We start from the raw sequence: 18645 nt of genomic DNA, 5'->3' as shown, positions 1-18645 counted from the left end.
TTTCAAAAACACAAATTACACAAAGATAAGTATGTTGCCTATCCTGCCGCGAAGCTGCATCTCCTGTCCTCGCGAAAGATCCTAACTCCTAGTTGAAACTTTGATAGAAAATTTATTGAAACAGCTATTGGTTAAATTACTTGAACCCTTTTTAACAAACCAATTATTTTGATTTTCAAATAAGCTTCGTTTCGTTTCGTTCAAACATTTTTTTATCTCATAACAATTGAGCTGCTTCTGTCCGAAGAGGCTACTTATTAGTTCGAGAAATTTAAATTTAATTGCAGTTTATTATTAAATTGTTTTGTATACGCAAAGATGCGACGGCGGTGTTTTAATTTTGGTTATTTTAAGAAGGAGAAAATCGACTTTTAAAACTGAAGGAATTGTTCTGAATTCTAGAATTACGGCTGCGGAGTTTCCATAATAGTCCGTCCGTCCGTCCGCTTTTATCTTGGGATATAAATAGCTTGGAGAAGCTGCTAGCTGGCCTCAAGCCCAAGCCCCGACTCCCAAATACATTTAGGAACGAGTCCCGAATATAAAGGGACATTTTCTAAATCACTCCGCTCGCCCCTATCTTTGCTGCCTTCAAAGTGATAATGTTATTCCCAAAATGAATTTACAATTTTCACTGATCATGTTGATGTAAAAGGCGGTTTACATTGCCTCTATTTGAAGTAGTTTATCAGGGAAGAGTTTGGGAATTTTGAAATTGTCAGAAAAGTCAGGGAAATGTTGAAAATATTGAATTTGTCATAAAATTTGGGGAAAGTCATTGGGCAATATTACTATGGCATGACGTAATGTATTTCAAAGTTAAATTTGATACAAGTAGTTTTTTGATTCAGGGAAAATGAATCTGGGAAAATTAACGATTTAAGATGTTCAGGGAAAACCAAGGAAAAGTCAGGGAAATCAGCGGAAAAACCTCCTATAAAACGGGGGTTTTCAAAAAATGTTCAAATTCAATTTGTAATCGGGGTTGAAATCGCTTGGGAATGAGAAGATCTACACGGGGTATGGGATACATCTGTTAAATTTGTCTTGGGCATTTGTCGGGCTGCCGGTTATAGTTAAGCGTAGATAGTCGGTGCGTGCCCGAAGGAACCAACTTCGGGACTAACATTTATCCGAAGATTATTTTTGGGGATAGCGTATAGCGCCCCCCCCCCCCGTAAAGGCCTCGGACACTTGCTTGGAAATACAATTACCTTTCCTGAATCGCGAACACTCGATCAGGGAGCCAAGAGAGATGAGCAGCTCGAACAGCCTTTTCTCTTATATTCCGAAGAGTAAGTCTAATAAAACGCGCGCCCTCTTGTGTCTTCCCAATTTCAAGGACAATTTGAATTCCCATTCCGAGTATTACTCCCCCATTTTGTCGCGTCTCACCAGACCTAGGCCGTTCCACAGTTTGCGCGTCTTTTTCTCTCAGATTTCATTCTTGATTTGACCTTGAATTGTACTAAAAATTACAAATCCCACTGCGCATGACACGCCGACAACGCTTAATCCACAATGTCCCTCTGCATACCTTCATGACCGAATCCCTCTTAAAACATCTAGTATCCCTGCATTGAAGTGTCCGACTCCTCTCAAGTTAAGACAGTCTCTGTTAGAAAATTCCTGTCCGGCCAGGAGAAAAGTGTCGCTTTTCTAAAAATACTGAGTCGGCTGCTCTGCTGGCGCGCTCCAAAGCCATTTGCTCCGAGCTCCGAGCATAAATTTTGCCCAAAATATAAACCCCTCAAGCTAGTCTGCTGGTGGTGCAGCGCGTGGAGATCGTTTTCGTACCCCCCTGTCCCCCCCTACGCCCCCGACCGACCTAATTACTAGAAGGCCAGCGAAGGGATGGGTCTCCTCGATTTCTAACGAAGAAATTAATTGCCAGAGAAAATTAGGTTTTGAACTCCCCGCTGCAACTCCGGCTCTAGAATGACCCCCGCTCCAGGATAGTATGGTCCTGGATGGTAATGTACCCTCCTTTGCTTAAAGGCGCTTATTTTACGGCTTCTTGTTTGGTGACAAACTGTTTGTACTTCTCTACCGCGAGAATACATTCAACAAAAACTACTTTGGCTTCCCCTTTCATCCCCCACCCCACCCCACCCCATCCCGTTTGCAAATCCAATTTGGACCAACAACTAACGTATGCCAATTATAACAATACTTGCATGGTTTATGAATAAAAAAAAGAATTGTTAATTATTTTTTTCTATGCAATATTGATTTTTAGAAAATGTTATGATTTTCGTCGTCTATTTTTGTAGGAATTGTATAATGCTTTTGTTGTGACCAAGGCTTAAAGGGATGCACAATGTGTGTGCGGAGAAGGTATAATAAATTCGCCTGCACATTTCCAGCTCTTTATCTCCAGTCCAAACGTATAGTAGGTCCGGAGTTAATCCCCGCCCCTCTAAATTGCAATTAGCCAGCATCTCATTGGTTCTTGAAAACACACGTCAGCGCGACGCGAATGAGTACTAAAATTACTTGTATTTTTCGACTGAGGAGTGGCGAAATAGCCCGGTGGCCTCCTTTTACGTCTCCCCCCCCCTTGTATTTTGAAAGGGGAACTGCAGGGACTATGGCGTGCGAATACTTAGGCATCTTCTCCCTAGTAAACTAGATATCACTTCTTGGTTCGATCTAAGAAATTCCACTCTACTCGAAAATTAAAATAAAAAGGACAAACTAATTTCAAAATAAATTTTATTCTTATTCGAAATCATTAAGAAATTATTGGATAGGCTTTTATAAATCTAAAGGGTTAATTTTTCTAAGGGTTTTGACCATAATCGCGACACTGGACAGTGTCAAAGCTGGATACGTAAGATAGCTTGGTTGTCCGATGGAGATAGCGCGTGCGTACAATGTAATTCTTAAGTGTTTTGTTTGGCTGAAAATTTTATTATTTTAAAAGAGGGAATGTATCTTTGTAGTATCACTCGGTTAAATGCAGAATAATGTCGCAACTATCTTATTTGAATGCCATTCTTAATGGCCTTAAATTTGGCTCGGTCAGCTGCTTTAAAGGGATACTGAAATGCGAATGCGCCTACGTTTATTTATTATAATTTTATTAAATATTATCCAAATCTCGCTTAAAAGAGATTCCCTGAAGAAACTGCACTTGAATCTCTTTTTTGTGCATATTTAAGTATACCTTTAAGACATTCGGTTCAAGGATTTTAATTAAACTCGTTTTGTAATTTAAAATTCTTAATTACATTAAGAATTTTAAAGGGAAGCTCCAGAGACTACTCCTTTAATGGAGAGTTTAAGAAATTTGCCCGAAAAACCATGACGTCATAACGGTGTCTATTTTATATTTGCATCTCGCGCGATTGGCCTTAGATTTTTCTCGGTATCTCTTCAAAAAAAAAATAAATTTTCACATTATTTTCATTTTCAAGTATTCAATTAAAACTATGATAATGTTACATGGTAGACCCAAATAAAACGTAGACTTTTAAATTGTAGGTCGCTAAAACAATAGATAGAGTAATTGAGTCCACGTCATGGCGTATATTTTAAATTGTATTTTAAGCTCCATTTTGTATTCTAAACGGTACTATACACCACGCCCCCCGTGTTTGTGGACTGACAACCTCTTTCTGGTTTAACCCTCTGTTTTATGTTACTTTTTAACCTCTATGGAACGCTGTATGAACATAAGTAAACTAATCATTCCCCTCTAAGTTTGTCTTTCTAATGTCAACCCCGCTAACAACGAAAATTCTGTCTAATGAAGAGAGTTCTCTTTCTCATTTGTGAGTACAAATAGTAAAATCGTAATTAAGAGATTTATTAACATTTTAGTTGCGAAATATTTATTCTCTTGGTAACGATTTTCAATTTTACTTCTTGCCACTTGCAAATGGTGGACCTAGCTGCCGTGTTTCGAGTCGTCAAAAACTTGGGACACTTCTAAAACTTTCAGTTGCATTCTGACCAATGGATAACGTACCGGACACGTGAAAATTCTTGGTCGTACGAATGGGGAAGGCTCGCGTCAAACCACTTAGTGACTTAGCTCGAATAGTACTCGAGGCTGACACCTTTAATTAGTAACTTAGAGTTATTACTTATGAGGCGTATAGGTTCTAAATCTAGTCAATTCGATTCTCGTTCGTTGTAGAACATTGCTAGTTTTAAATTATAGGGGGCGGTTAGTTATTTGTTGGGTCAGTTGTCGCTTAATGGCCCCTCCCCTCCCCTCATCCAGTCCGCGGTGGTCACGTCGTTTTAATTAGACAGGCGGGACCCCCGAAACTTACATCTGCTCTCGCTTGTACCCCGTGACACGCTCTTAATAACAATACAAGTAATGGCACGAATTATCCCTTTTAATAACGCGATACAACCATGCACCGGAATAAACGAATCCTCTCTAATAAACGGTCGGTGTCGGACCCTTGACCGCCTACGTATTCTAATCTAAAACACCCAGATTCTATTATTAGAAAGATTTCGATAAGTGCATGTCCGACCCCTCGAGTGACAAAATTATTATATTTATATTTGGGTTGATAGATTTTTTGCCAGGGTAGAATAAAATTGCGTAATAAATTTTTAATAATATTTCGTGACTAAATTGAGTTAAAAGAGCAATTAATTTAATTGTTGTCAAGTCGATAATGACCGCAGCGACGTCATCGGGATTCAAAGTAACTTCATTGCGCTGTGTCTGCTTACTGAAATTAAAATTTCAAGGAATTTCAAGGAATTCCATGTGACACTTTCAAAAACCCAAATATGTTTTTGCAATTTAGATACTTAGAAACTATGCTTATAGAGTAATGCTAAATATGAACCCAGGTGTGATCATGAAGTGGACTCTACGGGTAAACACCTTAAAATGGTCCCACAGATATTGGTGTTAAAATTTGGTCAGGGATAAGCTGGTTTTAAAAGTCAGGGACTTTCAATAAAAGATTTTTCCTCCGAACCCTTTAATATGGAAGACGAAAACAACTTAAGTTAAAAGTTCTAGTAACTGTTTTAGGCATTATTGATCCACTCGTATCGTGTCTCTTTCTTTAAGTCTCCTTGGACAAGAAATAAGAAAATAGAATTTGCGATCGTGACAATTGTAATGTGGATCTGAACGGCTATTTAATGGCTTGCCACGTTCAACAACACGCCATGAATGAGGTCGAAGTATCTTCCTTATCTCGGCTATCTCATTCCCCCCCTGTATTTCTTCATTACGTCTTTAACAGTGAACAGGACTGACTCCCTGGCTGAGTCAACAGTGACTTGTGTCCGACGAATATCCAGTATTTATTTTAGAATATTGAATCCATTGATCCAACGTATCGACTTCGCTGCCCAGAAATCTTCTATTGAATGCCGCCGTTAAAAGGAAATTAACTACGAAGTTATTAACGCACCTTATTCCCGATGCGCGCGCCAAGGCTTATCGCGCGTTTTAAACTAACAATTCTGCTTATTTTCGTCTCTGAAGTGGACGACGCTAAAATTCATTTCGACCCAGATATTTCAGTTAAGGGCTTAAGCCTTGGCGCCCGCATCACGAATAAAATGGCCTTTCAAATAAAGGCAACACCCGTACGATGTCATCACAGTGCTTATGCGTATTTTTATATTCATTTCGTTTATCAAATAAGAAAACTTAAGACTAATTTTGTCTAGAATTATGCAACTCAAATTCTGAAGTGATAGTATAAGTCTAAATTAAGCTTTTATTGCGCCTTTAATGGGTATTGTGGATTATTTCTTTTGATTAATTTACTTCTGATTGAACTATGCGGACATAATGGGAGATTAAATACGTAAGAAAAACATTGAATTGATTCAATATATCCTTGAATGTTTAATAATATTTATTTACATAAAATTAGCGTGATATTGACGTACTGCTCGTAGGCGCAGGCGTGTTTATAGTTTAAAATATTCAGTGCCAATAAATAATTAGTTAATGATGAATTAGGTAGGTATACTGCGATAAAATAATGAATTTTCTTCCCCGTTTTTATCGATTTTCTCGAGACGAGTTGATTATTCCGGGAGAGTTTGAAGGAATTCCTTATAATAAATAGTATTTATGATTCGCTGTTTGATGTTATTTCGTTATTGAATGTAGATGCTCGCTCACGTTCTACGACTGGGGTCTTAAGGGGGGGGGGGCAAGGGGAAGCAGAGGGGGGGGGGCGACTGATATCTTTAAGAAATATAAATGGATGTTTTCTTCGGCCTCTGTTATTGTTTGAAGGGAGAGTGAAATGAACCATCAACAAATGAACGTTTTTAAATCGATTTACTTCGATAAAATAATGTTAATAAAAACTTATCAAAATTCTTTGTATGAATAATAATATAAGCTCGAATATGTTTCAATATTTTAGACATTTTAAGCCTTAAGCTCAAATATGTTTCAATATTTTAGACGTTTTAAGCCTTAAGCTCAAATATGTTTCAATATTTTAGACGTTTTAAGCCTTAAGCTCAAATATGTTTCAATATTTTAGACGTTTTAAGCCTTAAGCTCAAATATGTTTCAATATTTTAGACATTTTAAGCCTAAAGCTAATTTTTAATAAGCAAAGCGTGCTACACTAGAAAAACCGCCATAGTTAACCTATTAGCTAGTACAATTGATTAGAGATTTCTTCATCTTTTGAAACCACAAACATTTTTTTTATAAAATTAAGTTAATTAACAAATTATTTTAGGTAAAATTTGTTTCGTTATTGCCTTAGATGTCATTACATCCATTTAAAGACGTGAAAAATTTGTTCCCTAACCATTTCATTCTCCCTTTAACTATGTCATGGCCGAGTAAAGTCCATTATCCGACGTATACCTTTTAACCTTCCGTAGTTTGTGACCTCGAGATCACGTTCATTACCGGGCTTAATTTTGGTGTGCGATTTAATGTCCGACCCCTTGAATAGGGTGTGTAAATAGAGCGGGGAGTTTAGCTCGTTTAAAATTGCTTATTTGTTGTTTGGGGCGCACGACGGCGACGCGTTCGAACATAAACAATTTGAAGGAAATATGTGTCACCATTATTTTTAGCTTAAAAGTCGGTAATGTCGACTCTCTATTCGATCTCCTATGGGACGACAAATGATTAAAAATTGAACTCCCCACCCCCACCTAACCCCCTTCCGCCCCCCCCCCTCGGCGCTGACCTTCCCGACTATAAAATATCGCGTGCGCGGATCACCCACCGGCAGTGTCACCCAAATTCCACCAACTATATTACTAAAAGCACGGAATAACAAAATATACTGGATTGTTGAGTCCAAGTTCAAAGCCCTACGGTGACAGTCTTTCTTCCTCTAACCGTTCTCGCTTTTCACGCGACAACTTAAAGCCCGTGGAAATATTAAAAGCAAAGGCTTAACGAAAATTAATGGTTTTACAAAAAATAAGTTGAATTGCCAAAGCTTAGTGAATATACTCAGCTTGATGGACCCTCGGAATTGCAGAAAGCAAACCAACGTCAATCTGCGATCCTCAAATTTATTTAGCGCGTGAAAGTTAGGGTTAAGTTTTGGTTAGGATTAGGTTAGGGTTAGGGTTAGGGTTAGGGTTAGGGTTAGGGTTAGGGTTTAGGTTAGGGTTAGGGTTAGGGTTTAGGTTAGGTTTAGGTTAGGGTTAGGTTAGGTTTAGGTTAGGTTTAGGTTTGGTTAGGTTTAGGTTTAGGTTTGGTTAGGTTTAGGTTTGGTTAGGTTAGGTTTAGGTTTGGTTAGGTTAGGTTTAATGCGGGGGATTCTGCCACCATTACTAATGAAACGATGAACGTCACCAAAATATAAGCCAAGAGGAAAGAATTGCGCATCAGCATGATCACGTGCTTTTTTTCTTTCTATATGATGGGGGTACAACCATCTGATCTATACTAATGTTTTAGGAGCGGGGTTTTATTTAATCCATATTTTATATACTCAGGGTGGGGGTGGGAGTGGTTGAGAGGGGGATGGGGGGAGGCTCGCGCGTGGGGACATCTGCTAAATAATGATTTTAAAATGTTCGTGTCTAGCAGTTTTCCGAAGCCAAATGACATAAATCACGCTCTCCGCGAGCCTGCAACTACAGTCACTCAGCCAGCTTATATTGGCCCGACTCGAAATCCTCTACTCTACATAGCAGCTCGGACGGACGGAGCGTGGCCCAGTCAGCGCTCGCGCTCGCCAAAACGACAAACGACAATTTCGTCTATGGGGAAAATGATCGCTCATTCATCATCCGCCCCCTCCACCAGGGGGACCAACACCCACCCCCATATCATAGACTGAACCTAGGAGACTCGATATACACATTCACCTAGAGTTGAAACTTTAAATTTTATGGGAAATATGCAGTCATATGATTTTCAGTCATAGATGATACTTATTACGTTTAAATTTGGTTCGTGACCACTAGGGGGAGCACCCCCCACCCCTCATATCATAGACTGAACCTAGGAGACGCGATATACACATTCACCTAGAGTTGAAACTTTAAATTTTATGGGAAATATGCAGTCATATGATTTTCAGTCATAGATGATACTTATTACGTTTAAATTTAGTTCGTGACCACTAGGGGGAGCATTTATGTTCAGAAATTTAAAATGGGTGTCTTTGTACGGGTATAAACCATCTTGTCTTACAATGGGTTTACAGGTTTTTTTTTTGACGTCAAGAAACCGCGTTCAGTTGAACTTACCGAAAAGACCGGTTATATTTAATCGGTTTCTGAGTGAACGCACCCAAAAACTGAAATACCCTACTTTCTATATATAGTTTTTAATTGTCCCCCTGCGCCTCTTAAAATAAATGACGCTCATTTCGTCTCCACTTATTTATTCATCCATGTTTTGAGGGGAGAGGGTTTCGTGCGTTGCATGATGGTCACTGTCCCCCTGTGTCCCCCCTCCCCTAAATAGGACGACGGTGTATCATTTTCCTCCTTTTTTATCGCGCTGGTCTGCAGCTTTCTTGGAAGAACTAAGAATAAGAAAGTGGAGGCGGCGGCTTAATAAAGGTCGGCCAATCAGAAATAATATATCCACGCAAAGACAAGAATACAAATTTTTCAACAATCGATGTTTGCCGAAAGAACGCCGTTTATTCAACACTGTCTATAGTTAAGCCTATATGTGGATTCCAGGTAGAATCATTTCGAATTGTGTGTCCTCTTCTTGGACGAACTAAGCTAGAAGTTTAAATAATTAAATAAATCACCATCACGAGCAGTTAAACATATATTGTTTAACTGTATTGTTAGAAGGTAAAGGTATTTTGTCCAATACTCTGCTATACCAATGACATGTGCCAGTTGTCAAACTGTAGCTTGTCACAACTTCCAATATTCATTCTTCTATACACTCTTTCGGTTAAATGGGAAAAAAGAAACACTCTAGAGGATGCTACAGAACCTGGAATTTGTGTAAAAGTCTTGGGTTTTGAAAATAGAAATCAGGGAATTAAAGTCTGGGTATTTTATAATTGTAATATTAGAAGTCTGGGAATTTCGTATAATTGTTGGGGTCATTTTCATCTATAGTAGGCCTAGTAGTAAAAGGTCATGGTACTGGATGGACATTTGAGCCACCACAATTTAAACTTTTCAATAGACAAACAATTAAAAGTGGAAATTAAAATTGGTTTAGGGAAACTTGATAATGGTATTATTAGACTGTCATGGAATTTTGAAATGAGAAACCATGCACTGCAGGCAAACATAATTTCCTTTAAAGCCTTTAATATTAACTCGCTTAAACCCATAAAGAGTAAAAGGTATTTGATATAGCCGTGCTATGTCGTAGGTTGTTTTGCGTAGGCATATACAGAATGCATACTCTCTTGTTTCTTTAAATGTAGATTAGGGCACGCTTTTGGGCACGTTGTTATTATTCGAATGATTTCGTTTCGTTTACATTTGAATACGAAACCTTTTTTCAAACTTAATAAGATCACCGCCAACCTTTTATCAAGAAAAAAAGGGGGGGGTTGGAATATCCAACCAAATAGAAGCGGTAAAAATAGCCCTGGGGTAATTGGGAAATAATGCATTAATGTCTGCCTTTGAACCTATTACTTCCAATTCAACGAATGTTTGTGGATTCGAATTTCTCGTTGGAAGTCGGGAGAATTTGCTTCTACTCCCAATCTAATGAATTCACCTTAAATCACAAAGAAACTAGTTCCGTAATCTAAGTCGCTAAGCCGCCATGGACAGCCTCGTCTTTGTGACACGCGTCATGGTCACTAATCGACACTTGATGTCAATACAACTTGAAAATTGCCACTTTTTATTGGCATTTCGAAAACGGGCAGTTGTGTTTCCGGAAAGGATATGCCTTTGAATCTGGAGCTATGGTAACTTAATTAACTTAAGAGTAGGCCTAAAGACTTGACCATTCAAAATGTCAAATGTGATTTAAAGATTACTGACCCTGTTCAGCGACATTAACCGATGACACAATTAAATACAACCGGTGTTTTCGCTAGGTACGACTGAACGCAGTTTTGTACCATCGACAAAACAGTAAACCCGGCCGTAGTAAAACAAGAAAGGGCCTCTATAAGATTACTTGTTGGTTAATTATTTGACTTATAGTTGGTCACGTTGAGAATACGGACTTAGTTATATAAGATAATATTAAACTGAGGCTAAAGCTTAATAAAATCAAGCCGCCCGAGGCAATCCTCCATCAAGGGATACTACAGTGTCCGACCAAAGATAATATTAAGCTTGCAAGCGGTTGTTAACGTTACTGCAGCCGCACTGTATCGGTTATCATTTAAGTACGACTTTCAAGAAAGAACTTCGAGAGCTAAGATAGAATATCGCTTTGGGGAAATAAGTAGCCGTTTTTTGATTAAAACATTGTCGTGCCAAGGAAGCTACGGGGGGGGGTCGCGGAATGGAGGGGGGTTTACGGTCTTTCAACTGTTTGAATCTCTTATTAAAAGAATGACTTCTTGATTAAAATGTCCCTAAATCAACTTTACATTATGCATGGGGAGATTTTCAGTCGCCATTTTTAAAAGACTCGGTTTCCCAAAATTGTTTTAACCTAGGCACGAAGCCGCGGTCATTTGAGTTCCCCTTTGAAAGAGTAATAAAAACTTTCCATCTAAAATAAACAATTATCAGCTTTGTAGAGAAAAGTTTCTGGAGGGTTTTTTTTACTGGTTTTTTGGACTGGTCCATGGACCAAAGGGGAATCGAAACGAAATATATGGGAAGTTGAAGAAATTGGGCGGTAATCGTTAGCGAGCGAGTTGTATTCCTTCTTGTTCGTGGTTAGTCCTGGGATGCTAAGCCTAATCTTGGATTGACTTGTATATTGTCGATAGGAGACTTTTTGTCGTTCCCCATGGACCAACCAACGAAAGAGACTACAATCCTACACTGACTCCCTCCCACCCCCCTCTCTACTCCAATATACTCAATATACTGTAGACATTTCCCATGAGTCCACGCGTCTATACTCAAACTTGCCCGAAGTAGATCAAGGCGAAAGATATGGATACCAGCACGAGAGAGCCATTTAAGTACACTGATGTCTTCATTCTTTAGATATTGGTGACTTTAAAACATTTTTACAAAATTTGCATTGAACGTTTGACCGCTACAATACTTTTTCTGACGATACAACTCAAGTAGATGGGTGAAGAAGTTGAGTCAGCAAAAATTCGACACTGTTGATCAATTTATAATTTGTGGATTCATCTTGCAATCCAACTTCTGTTCGCATGTCCCAACTAGTTCACTCAACTCAAATTGACTCATCTAAGTGAGTCAAAAATTTGTATCGTCTGAAAGAGCCTTTAATTTTCTGATCCTCTTTAGAAATACAAATTTGAATCCAAATGCATAAATTTTAATGAAGTAAATTATTTATGAAATGAAACCGAGTACAATTTGGAAAGATCTAGATATCTTTGTGTTGATGTACTTTTGGTGTTCCGTAGTTGGGCGATTGACTTCCGATAGAGTTGTAGCAGGGTTGAGGTAGGGGAGGGGGCGAGTATTGGTCCCCGGGTAGCTAAGAGTTCTTTAACTTTGGGCCTCCGGTCGCTCTCGGAGTATCCGTCGGGGCCCCTAGAAAACTTTTATTGGGGCGGCCCAATTCGATTAACCCCTCGCCCCCCCCCCCCCGAGAAAATCCCACTCCTGTACTGGTGGTGCTGTACTCTACAATAAGGGTTCCCTGCCTCTTTAATAGAAACCTTGTTTCCTCAACTCGAGCATCCAACTTTAACCACGCCCCCCCTGCCCTTCCGGACACTCCCCTCCCCCCATCCATTCCTTGGAAGCTCTCGCGTCGTGACGGCGTCTGCCTACCAATTAATACAAATGCAATTAACATCGTCTCCAAGGACCAAGTATTTACGCTATTTCACCAATTATATCGGATCGCTCTCCGCTAATTTCAAAATTCGGAAAACTTTAAATACAAATTTTAATTTGTTTATTTTGATAACTCGATGACTATTATTTATCCATCATCTTGAGAGCTATAGTAAAATTTTATTTCAATTTAATTTATTAAAGAAATTAAATATTTCTGTTAAATGAAATAATGTATTGCAAGTGAAGCCAGCATTCAGGGGTTTTCTTCCCCATGTTAATTGTACGGCCCCTGTAGAAATGTTTCACCCGCGGTACACCCGTGTCTGCCGAAAAGCAACCCACCAGGCGTTAAAAAATTCCAATTTTAATATTTAAAAAGTCATCTATGAAAATAAGCAATTTTAATTTTAAAAAATAATTAAAAATTAAATAGGCAGACCTTATTTAATAAAAAATGTCTTCGTGGACAAAGACTAGAAAAAGTAAATGATAAGAGAACAAAATGGAATGACCGAAGTAACAGATATTAAATTTTTCAGTTTAAAGACATGATTATAAAGCATCAATTTTTTGAAAAAAAATACTTATCTTCGTTTTTTTCACCAAAATTACATTGGCAGCATTGTTTTCGAAAGAAAGATTCATTCGATATATCCTTTTTGGTATTAACAGTTTTCGAATGAAAAGGATTAGAATAAATATCCGAGTATGGATATGGTTTATTTTTAAAGGTTCCTCTTTTCGAAATTAAAACGACTAAATGCAACCGAAGGAAGAAATTTTATCTTTCATCATGATTGACATTTTAAACGTCGCATTAGGGTGCTTTGGTTTTGCGCCTGCATTTATACGACCACGATTCGATTGGGTCCCATTTTTTGGGTCGACGATTTAAAATGTTTTATAAATCAATCATCAAAATTTGGATAAAAGATATTATTAACAAGAAACTTGAGTGCATGAGAACTGTTTTAAAAGTTGTGATTGAATTAGTTTGGTACGACTTCGACTTGCTATTTATGAGGAACACATTGTAGATCAACGGATAACACGAAACACGTAAATGGACACCGACAAAATGGTGGGCTGTGTATTTATTTCACTATTGGGTTTAGTTTCCAGTATTAAAACGTATCGTAGTTCAAATTAAAAGCTGCAATCCTTTTAAATATCACTAACGAGGAACTGTTTCTATCATGGACCACACTGGAAATCTAGCTGTAAATATAAACGATGTCGCATGTATCTGTTATATAGTAAAGCTTTGACACGAACCATTTTGAAAAGAATGGAAAATTTCATGATTCAAAATTTTTGAAGAAATGTAATTTTGGTGAAAAAAACGAAGATAAGTATTTTTTTTCAAAAAATTGATGCTTTATAATCATGTCTTTAAACTGAAAAATTTAATATCTGTTACTTCGGTCATTCCATTTTGTTCTCTTATCATTTACTTTTTCTAGTCTTTGTCCACGAAGACATTTTTTATTAATATCTGTTCCTTCAGTCTTCATTTTAATTAAGATTGTTAAGAAACTGTTGCATTTTCAAAATCTGCACTAAGCACAAACATAAATATAGGGGAGCGTAAGCATAAGGGACCTAATATTGCTAGTTAGTTACTAATGGTTTCAGGTACCAGTTAATCAGTTATCACCAATGAGATTAAATTATCACTGAAAACATCAAATTTCCATACTAAAATTATTTTGGCCTTTCTTTATCCCCTGACTTTGAGTATTAAAATATTTAAAATAACTCTGAGGATTATCTAGAATGATTTCTACTGATATTTCAAATTCAGAAGAATCAGAGTCATCGTTTTGAGTCTTTCAGATGACTGGCTTGGACTTATGTTACTAGTTTTCGGTTTTCGTTGTAGCAGTCTAACCAAAGAGGGTAGAAAGAGGGGGAGTAGAAGGCTTGGCTGGAGTGTTCTCGATTTGAAAGTTTACCTCTAAGCTTCCGGTGTGCGCGCGCATCTTTCTCTGCCCTCTTATTGGTTGAAATACGGTGAACCGGATATTAGGAGGAAAATATAACAAATAAACCAAAAAGAAAAGCGAGAACACCCAAAATGCCTTGCCAAAGCCGCTAGCTTCTACTCCCCCTCTTTCTACCCTCTTTCGTCTAACTGAGACAAAGTTTCTGCCTGCAAGCATAGCCCACTCGATCCGCGCTCATGGACGAAAGCTGCTCGCGCTATACATAGTTTACAGGCGTGGAGGATTCATACCATTTGCACAAGGAGACCTGGCAACTTAGAGTGTAAAATAGCAGACGATTTTACACTCTTTGTTGCTTGGTCTCCTTGTGTTAGTGGTAGGAATCCTCCACGCCTGTAAACTATGTATATAATAATAATTGACCTGGTCACGTCGTATGCTAAACTTAGGAATTGGACAATTAAACTTTTTCAGTTAATGTCTGGACTCTGGTTACCCTTGAATTTTCTTAGTGGTCCCGTGGTTTAATTTTCAAACTGGTCATTTGCCCTGTGCCACCGCCTTATTTCCCACACTGGACAAGGAAGCATTTCTCGTAAAGGATAATGACCATCATTGTGGTATAAGAGACAGCCTGGCAGCCCCGTATTTGTTTACCCTGCCCATAGCCCACTCGATCACGCGTAATACGACGCAAGATGCAGAGCTGCGTCCGTGAGCATGGATCGAGTGGGCTATGCCCTGCCTGGCCAAATCAGCTGACTTAGGTGAAATATTTATTACTTCTATTATTGCGACTTAATTCTAGACATTCTTGAACGAATCATCTTGTGAAAATTTTATAAGACAGGCTTCAGGTGCTGGGTTTTTTCTGCGCCAAATTTGCTTTTTAAATTTAAAAAAATTTAATTTCAACCTTTTTTCCCTCTCTTCAGAAATTTAATAATGATAGTGTGTTACATATTTATCCAAAATTTATATTAATTAATTAACACACTGTACATCCCTTTAATGGAATTAGTGATGGTGATAGTGTGATTGAATCTATCATTTATTTTACCAGCAAAAAACGTATCTTCGTAGCGGTAACCGTTGGCTGCTGGCACCAGTCTAGAAACCAGGGAATGAACCCTTCTGCGTAGTTTGAATTAATCTACTTTAAACATCAAAAATGTATCAATTTAAACCAAAGGGTTTATTCTAAATAGCGGTTATAAATAGTAATTAAAAACGTAACTGTTACCTAATAAAAATGATTGCAAGAGCCGGGATAAAAACATTGGTTGGTTTGTTGACATGGTTTAGTGATCGTGTGATTTAATCTATCAATTATTTTACCACTTATTTAAACAAACAAAATGATCTACGCAGTGGTTACCGTTGGCGGTTGCACCAGACATAATCTCTGTAGCGTTTATCGTTGGCAATCTGGCCATTATTGTTTTCTTAGGTAACGTTAGAATGGGCGCAAAATAATTAATAATTCAATTGTTACCTAGTACAAATGATTGGAAGAACCTGAATTAAAAATATTGGTTGATTTGGTGACAGGGTTTAGTGATAGTGTGATTGAATCTATCATTTATTTTACCAGTAAAAAACGTATCTTCGTAGCGGTAACCGTTGCCTGACGGCACCAGTCGAGAAACCAGGGAACGAACCCTTGTGCGTAGTTTGCATTGATCTACTTTAAACAACAAAAATTGATTTAATTTAAACAAATTACCTAATTAGCGGCTATCGTTGGCCAATGGCACCAGGTGAAACACCTTAAAACGAAAGCAACACGGCCAATTGGTCTCTAGTCTACAATAGTACAATCAGCCTGTCTTGAACTTTTGACCGAGGCTTAGTGAAATCAGTGAATTTAAGAATTATCGGCTAAATCTTAACTTTAAATTCTTTTGTATTAAATTATAATGAAGTTTAACTTACGAGAATAAAATAAAATTGGGACTGATTAACCCCTTCTTTTAGATGAAAAGTGGAAAAATTCGTGTTAAGCTCGTCCATAAACAGAGCGGACGACGCAATTAGTCAACAAAAAACTTCGCTATATTAGCGGTAAAACAGCGTAAGTCCAACAGTACGTTTCTCTATGATTTTAGCTAGGATTATACCACGTAAGTCCAACAGAATAAAAGGTCGTAAGTTTAAGTATGTGCTTAAAAGTACAAAAAGTAATACTTAATATTAATTGTTTTCAATAAAACTTCGAAAGGCACCAGAAAAATGTTCAACCTTTCATTTAAAACCATTTTCAGACCTATCGAATAAATAGTCTTCAAAAAATGGTCGAGACCATTTGGCTATCACAGCAAACATTTCCCATGTTATTCCTATGGGAAAATTTCCCTTTTTTTGCCAAAATGTCTGAATTTTTTTATTGAAATGAAAACCACCCTTAGCAACTTTATTTTCTATAATAAAAACTAATGGAGGGATCTCTTTGAAAATTTAACCACATATTAAGGGTCCGAATTTTAGTTCAGTGGAATTTTTTCAAAGCAGTAACCATGATAGGAAAAAAGTTACATCGAATCAAAAAACCACCCTTATACATTAAACGCAGTATGAGGTCTTATCTAAGAGAGCAACCGCTCTCTCAGAATTCCTTGTGAGGTTACTGAAAAAAAAAGTTCACTTTTAATTTTCCATTAACCTTCCTAGACTAGTTTTTGGTTTGCAAATAAAAGTTTTATACAATGTTATACATTGTTATAGGGTGAACGTTGAAATTCTAACGATGAGAAAAAACCCGATTCTAAAACTACCCCGGAGCAATGTAACTAAAAAAAAATAAATAAAATAAATTTCAGAAGTAGATTAAAATACCATTGAAGAAGTTATCAAATACTTTATATTATTTTTTCTACGAAGTTAGGTTTTATAGCGGAATTAAATAGGGTCGCGGGAAGGCAGTAGATAATTCTTAAATGTCAGTGCAGTGTTGTCAGGCCCTTTGTGAATCAAATACCATTGAAACTGAACTGCTAGCCTTTATCTATTGACTCACTAACGGCCTGGCAACACTGTGGGAACGGCAAAAAATAAACCTTTAATGGAAACTGTATAACACTATTTACGAGTTGCATCTTTACTCGTGACCCTTTATTTGTTGAATATTCTTGATCAAATTGAATATATTCAGATATATTTTTTTAGTATGATGCCTTTTTGTATATCGTAAATTTTTGCAAAATGTGTAAGAAAAATTCGCGCGTATAAAAAGATGTGGTACGGCGCCCCCCCCCGCCCAGCTCCTGTAAATGACAGCTTTAAGATAACTGAGAATCGGTGGGGGGGGGGACGCACAGAGAGTGGGGGAGGGAGGGAGGGGATACGCTTTTATCTTTATAGGGGGAATCGAACAGGGAAGCTTTTTTTCCTTTGATTAAAACTTATTGACTTCCAAAACTCTTTCAATTCACTACGGCTGACTATAAAGAAAAGATTTCCAGCCCCTTCCCCCCGTGAACTACCCCCCACCAGGGGGAAAAAAGGAAAGTGATCATGATAAATTAAATCGAAGTTAGTAGAAAAATGAAAGACTACTTTTTGTCTGTCTGATTAGTTTGATTATGGTGATGTTATAACTGTAAGAAATAGTTTCGTGATGCAGGGGGTATTACTCTACGTAATCTCTGCTATCACGTGGTATTCTTGCATTTTACTTAGTTGGTCTTGAAACAGAGTTACGGGGAGTTTTATCAAAGCAAAATATGGATAATAGAAAGTAATTAGGTATAGGCCTGGATTTTTTGTATGGTGTTACGAGTAAAATTAAGTTCACGACGTGTACCAACCCTGCAAGTCTTGGTGTCTTTCTAAGGACTAGCTTCTGTGGCTAGAGACCAATCAGTGATCACTCTAATACTAACAGTTATATTTTTTTTTAAATATGTAAGTCAATTGAATTAGATTTGGCAGCTCCTTAGAAATTACATTTTGGTCTTCTCGAAGATTATCGTCGATTTAGTAGCGCAATTAAACCTCGTTGCTAATTACAATCTTAATTGTCACCTTGGTCTCCTTACCGCTCACTTTCCATTTATTCTATTTGCCTTTGACCGTATCATGCCCCGTTTTGTTGGAAAGCTCATTGAACTTAAATCATTATTGAATCATTTCTCAATAATTAATTAATAATGTAATTAGGATCATGATCACGTGATGTTACAATAAGTGGGAGGAGTGGGGTGGGGTTGGAGCTGGGAGGTTGTATTTTGCTTTCTCGCGTATAATAGATATCCTTGGCAGAAATCAAAGAAATCCCTTCTTTTTTTGAAAAGAAAAGCAACTATAAAGAATCGGAGGGTGAATCTCTCTCCGAAAAGAGAAGAGAATATAGAAAAAAATTCGGAGACAAAATAGC

At 37.6% G+C, this 18645-nt stretch overlaps 2 protein-coding genes and 1 long non-coding RNA gene across 24 annotated transcripts in view; 2 read left to right on the top strand and 1 right to left on the bottom strand.

Annotated features, from left to right (window-relative positions):
- The window catches only part of LOC149678008 (uncharacterized), a 136642-nt gene that overhangs the window by 78329 nt on the left and 39668 nt on the right, over positions 1–18645 (top strand). The gene's annotated exons all lie outside the window — the stretch shown is intronic.
- On the top strand, positions 12769–15428 carry LOC149678011 (uncharacterized). The gene is made up of 2 exons (XR_016366010.1): positions 12769–12806; positions 12864–15428. It is a non-coding gene; the product is annotated as an uncharacterized LOC149678011 (long non-coding RNA).
- LOC149678010 (uncharacterized) lies at positions 15188–16884 on the bottom strand. Of its 20 annotated transcripts, none has more exons than XR_016366004.1 (6): positions 16206–16884; positions 16040–16118; positions 15862–15954; positions 15766–15788; positions 15514–15698; positions 15188–15423 (listed from the first exon to the last, which is right to left on the bottom strand). XR_016366004.1 is itself a non-coding variant. In XM_089836037.1 (6 exons), the coding sequence occupies exons 1-5, from the start codon at positions 16281–16283 to the stop codon at positions 15588–15590; spliced, it is 249 nt and encodes an 82-aa protein (XP_089692163.1). In that variant the 5' UTR covers positions 16284–16884; the 3' UTR covers positions 15188–15426; positions 15514–15587. The 20 variants fall into 20 exon arrangements, 7 of the variants coding, with proteins under 7 accessions (XP_089692163.1, XP_089692162.1, XP_089692158.1 ...); XM_089836037.1 differs by lacking the exon at positions 16040–16118 and having other exon boundaries at positions 15188–15426; positions 15514–15592; positions 15649–15698; XM_089836036.1 differs by lacking the exon at positions 16040–16118 and having other exon boundaries at positions 15514–15592; positions 15649–15698.

The sequence above is a fragment of the Phalangium opilio genome, unplaced genomic scaffold, assembly GCF_054372755.1.
Source record: "Phalangium opilio isolate 3A_F unplaced genomic scaffold, DU_Popi_V2 ptg000042l_1, whole genome shotgun sequence".
NCBI classification, from domain to species: Eukaryota; Metazoa; Arthropoda; class Arachnida; order Opiliones; family Phalangiidae; genus Phalangium; species Phalangium opilio.
This window is presented reverse-complemented; position numbering and strand designations above follow the sequence as displayed.

What these genes read in the sequence shown, in the direction of transcription:
- LOC149678010 (XM_089836031.1), bottom strand. Translation starts at nt 16,283, where the DNA reads ATGGACGAGCTTAACACGAATTTTTCCACTTTTCATCTAAAAGAAGGG. An exon ending in CGAAGATACGTTTTTTACTG is followed by an intron (nt 15,789 to 15,861) that starts GTAAAATAAATG and finishes TTTTTAATTCAG; the next exon opens with GTTCTTCCAATCATTTGTAC. An exon ending in TTTGTTTGTTTAAATAAGTG is followed by an intron (nt 15,427 to 15,608) that starts GTAAAATAATTG and finishes TGATGTTTAAAG; the next exon opens with TAGATTAATTCAAACTACGC.